The sequence below is a fragment of the Humulus lupulus genome, chromosome 9 (genome assembly GCF_963169125.1).
Source record: "Humulus lupulus chromosome 9, drHumLupu1.1, whole genome shotgun sequence".
In the NCBI taxonomy this organism is placed as follows: Eukaryota; Viridiplantae; Streptophyta; class Magnoliopsida; order Rosales; family Cannabaceae; genus Humulus; species Humulus lupulus.
The window spans coordinates 112,137,649-112,146,972 of NC_084801.1; the positions used below are offsets into that span (position 1 = coordinate 112,137,649).

At 34.0% G+C, this 9,324-nt stretch overlaps 1 protein-coding gene and 1 non-coding gene across 2 annotated transcripts; one reads left to right on the forward strand and one right to left on the reverse strand.

Annotated features, from left to right (window-relative positions):
• Positions 1-3,428: 3,428 nt before the first annotated feature.
• LOC133799944 (uncharacterized) lies at positions 3,429-8,980 on the reverse strand. Its single transcript, XM_062237931.1, has 7 exons — positions 8,970-8,980; positions 8,761-8,854; positions 5,331-5,921; positions 5,115-5,247; positions 4,154-5,026; positions 3,718-4,009; positions 3,429-3,639 (listed from the first exon to the last, which is right to left on the reverse strand). The coding sequence occupies exons 1-7, from the start codon at positions 8,978-8,980 to the stop codon at positions 3,429-3,431; spliced, it is 2,205 nt and encodes a 734-aa protein (XP_062093915.1).
• LOC133802919 (small nucleolar RNA R71) lies at positions 5,246-5,352 on the forward strand. The gene has a single exon (XR_009877662.1). It is a non-coding gene; the product is annotated as a small nucleolar RNA R71 (small nucleolar RNA).
• Positions 8,981-9,324: the final 344 nt, after the last annotated feature.

Consider the following 9,324-nt stretch of genomic DNA (forward strand, 5'->3'; position numbering starts at 1 on the left):
TAACTTCTTGCATGGCGAGAAGTTGCTCATCCGAAAATTTTTCTTCTATGGGCAAATTATCTTCATCCTGAATAAGACGACTCAAGTGGTCAACCACCATATTCTCAGAACCCTTTCTATCTTTTATCTCCAAATCAAACTCTTGAAGAAGTAGAATCCACCGAATCAGCCAAGGCTTGGCTTCTTTCTTTGCCAATAGATAGCGAAGAGCAGCATGATCGCTATAAACAATCACTTTAGTTCCAATCAAGTATGACTGAAACTTTTCCAAGGCAAAAATGAACGCCAAGAGCTCTTTTTCAGTGGTGGAATAATTAAGTTGAGCATCATTAAGAGTGTGAGAAGCATAGTATATAACATGAGGAAGCTTGTGAACTCGCTGCCCAAGAACAACACCCACGACATAGTCACTTGCATCACACATGAGTTCAAAAGGTAGCTCCCGATTTGGTGGCTGAATTATAGGAGCTATAGTCAAAGAATCTTTTAATAAGTTGAAAGCCACTAAACACTTTTCATTAAACTCGAACTTTACATCTTTTTGAAGAAGGTTGCATAGTGGAGTGGAAATTTTAGAGAAATCCTTGATAAATCTCCGATAGAACCTAGCATGCCCAAGGAATGATCTCACTTCTTTCACACTAGTCACAGATGGTAGAGAACGAATTAAATCAATCTTTGCCTTATCATCCTCTATTCCCTTGATTGAAATCACATGACCCAAAACTATACCTTGGTTTACCATAAAATGGTATTTTTCCCAATTAAGCTTAAGGTTAGTTTCAATACACCACTGGAGTACCAAAGTGAGATTATGAAGGAAGCGATCAAATGAGTCACCATAAACACTAAAATCATCCATAAAAACCTCAATGATGTTTTCAATATATTCTGAAAAAAATACTCATCATACATCGCTGGAAAGTAGCAGGTGTTAGAAAAACTTATACAGGATCTTTATTTATTTTCATGTATATCTAATATTAAACAAATTAATACGAGATAGCCTAAAACATGTTTCTAAAATTGAATTCAAAGAGAAACAAATAATATAATACTTACAGTATACGCAGCGGAATTAAAGAGTCCTTCCTTCAGTTTCTCTAACTCTTGTATCCTCTCTGTCGCAGAGTATTATCAAGAAACTGAACCGATCTTCTATTTTCTTCACGATCTTCCAATGTATCCTTAGAACCACCTAGACTAGTGTGGGCAATTCTCAACACATGAGATAGATATAGAGAGAAGAAGAGAAAATAACAAAGTGGCTTAGAAAAGGACTTGTGTTTAGAGAGAATATAAAACTATCAGAAAATCTAACTTGTGACTTATCTGCCGTCTCTAAAATCTTCTCTCTAAGCACTCCTTTTATAGACTCAATTAGGCCATTTAATTTAATTAAAAAATCAATAAAATAACAGCCATTTTGAAGCCCTAGGTCGAAATTATCATGGGCTATAGGCCCGTGAAATTTCTCATTTGATTATAAGCCCATTGGACTTAAAATCAAGGCCTGTATTATTTTCTATTGATTTAATTAATTAAATAATTATTTAAATCATTTATCAAATTAATTATTTATAATTTGAACCTTGATTTAAATTTATTTATTAATTTAGATACCAATTTATCTTAATTAATAAATCTGCCATAATTTCTCTTTTCTTCTCAAAATTACACAACTCTTTGAAACTATCCAAAATTGACCTGGTCAACTTTGATAATTCTAATTGATAATTAAATCAATTAATTGAGACTATCTAGATGATTTTATCCAAGGTACAATGGGGACCATGGGCCTATGAAATCAAGCTCCAATAAGTTATCATAAATCTAACAAATAAATTTACTAACTTATTAATTCCTCGTGACTCCACTATAGAATTGGAATTGCACTCTTGAATTCATAGAACGCTCTATAACAAATATAGATACGCTATTAATTATCCATTGTTACAACAATAATTGTCACTCAATCCTCTATAGACGGTCTACAATGAGATAGGACTAAAATACTGTTTTACCCCTCATTGTATTTTATCCTTAAAACACTTAGTTCCTTGTAAATGATATTTCAGTAAACTAATTTAATTACTGAAATGAGATCTCTATCATTTATCACCTTGAACCAAACTAAAAGGAAACCATCGTTTCACTTCTTCATCAGAAGCTATAGATGTTCATATCTATGATTAACACTCCCACTCAATTATACTACCGAGTTCCCAAGATGTAAGTATGGGCTAGTCCGTAGGGTAAGCTGGTAATGAACAAGTCAAAGAACTCAAATAATACAATCAGTTAGAATACTAACCACTCAGAATTGAGATTGAATTGACCTATGGTCAACTATATGATATGACTAGAATAGATAATAACAGTATGTTTACTTATCTTATCAACTGTCAATATCGGTCCTGTCCGATGTAACAAATACATCCGATCTTATCTACTTTGCTAATGTTCTGGAAAGAACATAACACTGTAATGTGTAAGTAGATCATATCGTAGATTGGCAAGTCAGTGTAAATCCGGTGCACTGACTAATCTTAGGACTAACTTATTTTTGAACATATAATCATATTTATATTCCACTGTGATTACGTCACTATAAATAAGATTAGCTATATGCTCGGGATTTAATAGAAGTTTATATTAAACAAATAATCATGAAAATAAAACATGTGAGGAAAGTGATTGACCAAGTCAAAAAATGATTTCTATTCTTTTATTGATAATAAAATGAGATTACAAAGAATTTGGGTTTTAATGAGGGCATAAAACCCCAACAGCAGGAGCATTACATAACCCAAACGACATACGTCGGAAAGCGAATGTACCGAAAGGGCATGTGAAGGTTGTCTTCTCTTGATCTTCAGGAGATAGAACAATCTGATTATATCCCGAATAACCGTCAAGAAAACAATAATAAGGATGACCCGCTAACCTTTCAAGCATCTGATCAATGAAAGGTAATGGAAAGTGATCTTTACGAGTTGTTGCATTCAACTTTCACTAGTCTATATAAACTCGCCACCTGGTTTGCATTCTTTTTGGTACCAGCTCATTTTCATTGTTCTTTACCACTGTGATTCCACACTTCTTTGGCACTACCTGAACTGGACTGTCTGAAATTGGGTAAATAATACCCACACTAAGGAGCTTCAGTATCTCGTTTTTTACAACCTCCATCATAGGTGGATTTAATCTCTGTTGCACCTCACGTGTTGGTTTAGACCCTTCTTCAAGTAAAATTCGGTGCATGCACATAGAAGGGCTAATCCTTTTAATATCAGCAATAGACCAACCAATGGTTGTTTTATATTCTTGGAGTACTCTCAATAATTTTTCTTTTTGTACTTGGTTAAGATTTCTTGCAATTATAACTGGAAGTGTCTCATTCTTCCCCAAGTAACATATTTGAGATGCTATGGAAGTGGCTTCAATTCAAGTGTAGGAGCTTGAACAATTGATGGCTGCAATTTCTCACTAGAAATCAGTAAATTAAGAAATGCAACATTCTTAAAAGTCTTGTCAAAACCACTATTGAATGTGGTTATGACATCCATGATCTCATGAGAAAAATCTTCATCGGTCAACACAAGATGCTTTCTCAACGCAACCTCCAAACAAAATTCACTATGAAAATTTAAAACTCATTGAGAAAGGATATCCAACACATCAAGAGAGTAAACAACATGTACATCACTTGGATACCTCATAGCCTCAAAAATATTAAATCGAATTGTCTCCCCATCAAATTCCATGGTCAATGTACCGTCATGCACATCAATCTTAGTTCTCGCTGTTTTCATGAATGGTCTCCCCAAAAAGATTGGAGTGGAGCATGGAATAGATTCATCTTCATTAACTTGAACTAAAACATCTTCTATTACACCCTTGGGATAAGTATTCGACCTATCAGCAAGTTGAATAATTACCCCTGTTTCTTTAAGTGGACCGAGATTCAATGAAGCATAAATGGATAATGACATGACATTGATAGAGGCTCCCAAATCCAACATACAACGCTCAATTATTTTATTACCAATAGTGCAAGGGATAGTAAAAGTACCAAGATCCTTACACTTTGGTGGAAGCTTCTTTTGAAGAACTGCAGAAACATTCTCCCCCACACTAACTTTTTCATTACCCCTCAATTTACGCTTATTAGTGCACAACTCTTTCAAAAACTTGGCATAGCGCGACACTTGTTTAATAACATCAAGAAGAGGAATATTCACTTCTACCTTTCGAAATGTATCAAGAATTTCCTTGTCAACCTCTTCCTTTTTAATCTTCTTTAGTCTGCTTAGGAATGGAGGTGGGATGACAAAAGTAGGCTTAGGGTTTAGTTGTGTAGGGGTGGTTGGCTTTGGAGGAAAATCTTCATTAACTGAGCAATCAACTTGTGGCTTGGATGACAATTTACTGGGCATTGGAGGACTAGGTAGATCATATTGTGTCCCGCTTCGCAAAGTTACTGCACTAGCATTCTCCTTGGGATTCATCTCAGGTAGTGAAGGCAATTTATTAGACAGATGAGCTTCCAACCTATTATATGATGTTGCTAATTGTCCCACCTGATTCTCCAAACTTTTGATGGAAGCTTGGGTGGTTTGCTGAAACTGAAGAGTATTTATAGCAAGTGCATTGATTAAATCCTCAGTAGAGGGTTTGGCACTTGGTGGTGGAGCAGCTTGCGATGCTTGTGATGGTCTAGGTACAAAATTATTTTGAGAACGTTGTTGCAAAGTGAAACCAGGTGGTCTCGAAGATGTAGACTGCGGAGCAACTTGTTGTTGATTCCCATAACGAAGATTTGGATGATCATGCCAGCCTAGATTATAAGTTTGTGAAAAGGGTTCATAGTACATCTGACGTAATTGACCAGGGAAATTTCCTACAGCATTAACACTCTCAGTTTCTCCCTCAAATAGAGTAGGGCAAGTATCAGTAGCATGCCCCACAACTTGACAGATTCCACATGGCCTCACCTGTTGGCCTAAAGCTAGTTGTTGTACCACTGTAGTTAATTGAGCCAATTGTTGACCCAGCTGATTAGCATTAGAGGTGCTCACTTCATTAGCTGATTTGGGTGGTGGAATAGGAACTTGGAGAAATCAAGCTCCTAGCTGCAGCAGGAGTCTTATCAACTAGTGCACCCCCACTGGCTGCATCAATCATACTCCTATCCAGTGATTGTAATCCTTCATAAAAGTACTGAATGAGGAGCTGTTCACTTATCTAATGATGAGGGCAACTAGCACACAACCGCTTAAATCTCTCCCAATATTCATACAAAGACTCCCCTGTATATTGCCTTATACCACAGATCTCTTTCCTGATGATACTTTAGATGCTGGAAAATGTTGTTCCAGGAACAAAGTCTTCATACCATTCCAGGTTTCAACAGTACCAGGTGGAAGATAGTACAACCACTCTTTAGCTGTATCCTTTAGGGAGAAAGGAAAAGCTCGCAGCTTAATTTGTTCTTTAGTCACTACAGTAGGTTCCATACTAGAATAGACAATACGAAACTCCTGCAAATGTTTATTCAGATCCTCACCAGGCAACCCATGGAAAGAAGGCAATAAGTGGATAAGGCCCGACTTCATCTCAAAGTTTACATCCAACGATGGATACTGGATGCAAAGTGGTTGTTGGTCAAGATTTAGCGCTGCCAACTCTTTCAATGTCCTTTGCTGGGCCATTGTTCTATAGGATCGAACTGAATCGTCAGAATCAGATTCGTTGTCAGACGGTAATGGCACTTTAACAGGATTGACTTGTGGAGCAAGACGTTGAAAGAGAAGATTATCGATGATAGTCCTTGAAGAACGAGAAGCTGACGATGACTCAAGATATTGTCTAAGCCTAAATAACATTTCTTGGGTATCATCTTCACTAGACATATACACCTGACAATTCCACAGTAAAAACTAATTAGTCACAAATAAATAAATTTGAATAATAAAGAGAATAACAATAGTCCTCGGCAACGGCGCCAAAAAGTTGATGGCTGCCGTATACCACAACAAATTTAACAATGGTTTTTCTTTCAATACTTCCAATTATTTCAGTATAATAGCAAGCACAGGTCAAACCCACGAGGACTATCGTTCACTTTATTATTCAATAATTAACACTAAAACTTAAAAGGGGGATTTTGATTTTTAACTCAAAATTAAATAACATAAACTAGAAAGCAAATAAAGATTGATATTACGATATTAAGAAACAGTTAAAGGTTAATCTCCACCCTCAACAATCATTCATAATCACTAATAATAAATATTATTCCAATTTCTCAATTAAACTATTAACCCCACAGATAATGCTAAAGCAGACAATTATCCCAGTCTCCGTATTATAAGTACTCAAGGCGAAGCACTCAATAATTAACTCTTTTATCTAAGCAATAAATCTATGAAGCATACGATCAATTTAACTTAGATAAAGCATTAAGTCCTATGGAAACAAGTTAATCTAGGCAATAAATTAATGAAGCATATAATTCATTTAACCTAGGTTCTATTTTTCATCACAATCAACAATTCTTTTCACATCACTATCAATTGCAATTTATCACTTACACTTAGAATCCTAAACTATTAGGTGAGTAGTAATTCTAAGACGGAAATTGAATAATGTAAAACCTTAATTAGTTGGCCACCTAACAAGAAATCACAAAATTCATAACATTCAATTGGAAAAATAAAAACAATTTAATATTGAGAGAAATTAAAGAACAATATTCATTATCAACAATCAAGAATTCATGTTTTGGGTTTTGAATTAACCCTTAACCTAAAAAGAACCTACTCCATAATAGTAATCATAATCACAAACATAATTATAATTAAGATTAAGGGAAGAAAAGAAACTATATTGATGAACAAAAGTAATGTAGTCTTGTAATCTTCACTTCAGCCTTTTCTGAGTTTATTTCTCTTATAAACCGTCATAAAAATCCTCCCTAAAATTAACCCTAATAATATTTTATAGTCTCAATTAAATTCTAAATAAAAAGTAATTAAAAATCTGAAAATGACGTCTCAAGTCGCGGCCTAGAACAAAATCTGTGCAAAAATTGGTCACTCAGGCAGTGGCCTAAAAAAACTGAGCAGCAGCAGCGGCCTGAAAAAATTGAGCAACGGCCTATCTGGAAAAAAAAAATTATGAAACTCCAATTCCATTTAAAGTGTCGTGGCCTGAGTTTTATGAGCCACGACCTACCTTCAATTTCTTCAATTCTTGATCTTAGATAGCTTGTACGTTGCCGCCACTTCAACATTTCAATCCCGAAAGCTTGGAATACTCCTAAAACTTCATTTTAACTACACTTGCCATCAAAATGTTAGATTTATCATCATAAAATGCAATGTAGAAAATATGTTGTAGAATCACGAAACTAAGTTAAAACTATTAAAAATGCTATCATAACACCATCCAAGCATAGAAAAACTTAACAAATATTAATACAAAAATTACCTTATCACTCACATTAGGATTTATTACTATTTCTTGTATACAATAATTTTAATTCTTCTTAACTTTTCAATTTAGGTGAATTTCAAAGAAGCATGAGGTTCAGTATGTTGAAGCCTCATAAGAATGACACTACAAAGGATTATCTGGACCCGAATTCTAACATGTGACATTGAAATACCTACTGAACAATATGATCAGGTTGGAGCCAAAGAGTTAATTTTTTCTTTATGCAATCTTGAATATTTCCCTGATGTTTATTTCACTACTCCTCATACTTAACTAGCACCATATGAATGAATATATCTATTCCCCTGTTACTAACTAAAATCATGTACTTTTTAAATGTTCTACTCTTAGTCACTGGATGGGTGCCCAGCAAAGACTTCCTCAATCATTAAGTTACAAATATTTCACAAGTGAAAACTTAAAAGGGAGATTCCCATCATTTCGAGATCCTGAGCTGAGTACATACATCAACTTCAAAATGACAGGGGAGGGTTACCAAGCTATTTTTTTGGGTAATTATATTTATGATGTTTTGGGTAATTATATTTGACTTAGAACTCATGGAGGCATTATCAGATTATGTGTTTTTCCAATCACAAGTCATATGTATAATGTTTTATTATTCAAACTCTAAGGTTAGGGACGTGAAAACTACCCTTATTCACACCCCAGGTGAGATATCTATCAATATAATAAAACCAATTCAAGCAAACACAATTTATTTATAAGAAGATAATACATAATTCTAGATAAAATCTGACATCATTTCCCATATAAAAGCTTACCTAACCATCTATCAATACCAAGTAAAAAAATTCAAACAACACAGTAAGTTTTCTTCCTTATATCACTGCAACACACAAAGAAATTTTCCAGAAACTACTTCTCTAAGACACACAAGTTTTCAACCTTCTGTTATCACCGCAACACACAAGTTTAATCTCAGAACCTACTTCTCGACGAATGAAAATTTAAGATATTCAAACTCCTCTAACATTTGTATGATATTAATAAAAGAGTTAAGAGAACATACTTCCGCACCTCTTGCAATTAATAATCATGTTAATTAACTTTGCAATGCTCCTCGCCAATTCAATCCACAACCTAAAGAATATAATCAATACCTAAAAGATTAATACAAAATATAGTAATTGCAACATATTTTACCACTGTCTTCACTAAGAATACTTCCATTTGACCAAATAAAAAATTTAAGCAAAAAAAATTTACATTCCAAGAACTTTTAATAGAATGGCATACTTCTCCATTCTGCAAGTGAAAGTTTGCTACAGAATCAAGGGCTTTTCCTCTCTTTTTCTCTTGCAAAAGGTACCTATGGTCATAGAATTCATATCTGTTAGCAGTATATAAACACAGAAACATGAATGCAACGTTCAACCTTATGTAAAAACTACTTGTTGAGATTATTTCCAATTAATACGTAGTCACTCTTAGCTGTTTTGAACTACAAGAGACCCATTAGTAGGGAATTCATAGAAATGAATATAGAAAAATCCAATTCAGTCATAAACCATTTCAAACAAATTTACTGATGCCTTCATCACTAGACAACTAAGCATTGACCCAAAAATTTGAGTTTGCTACATATGCACCTAGATTGTGAGAATGAACCACAAAGAAAACATGATGAAAAGATAAATTAAAACATATATATAAATTAATTTTTTATATATAAAAGAATATTTGTAAAAATTGATGAAAAGATACAATTTAAAAGTAATTTATCATATAAGATATATCTTTAGTATATGTTCTATGAATCTTGAATATGTTATAATTTTGGCTCATTTTCAGAACTGATCA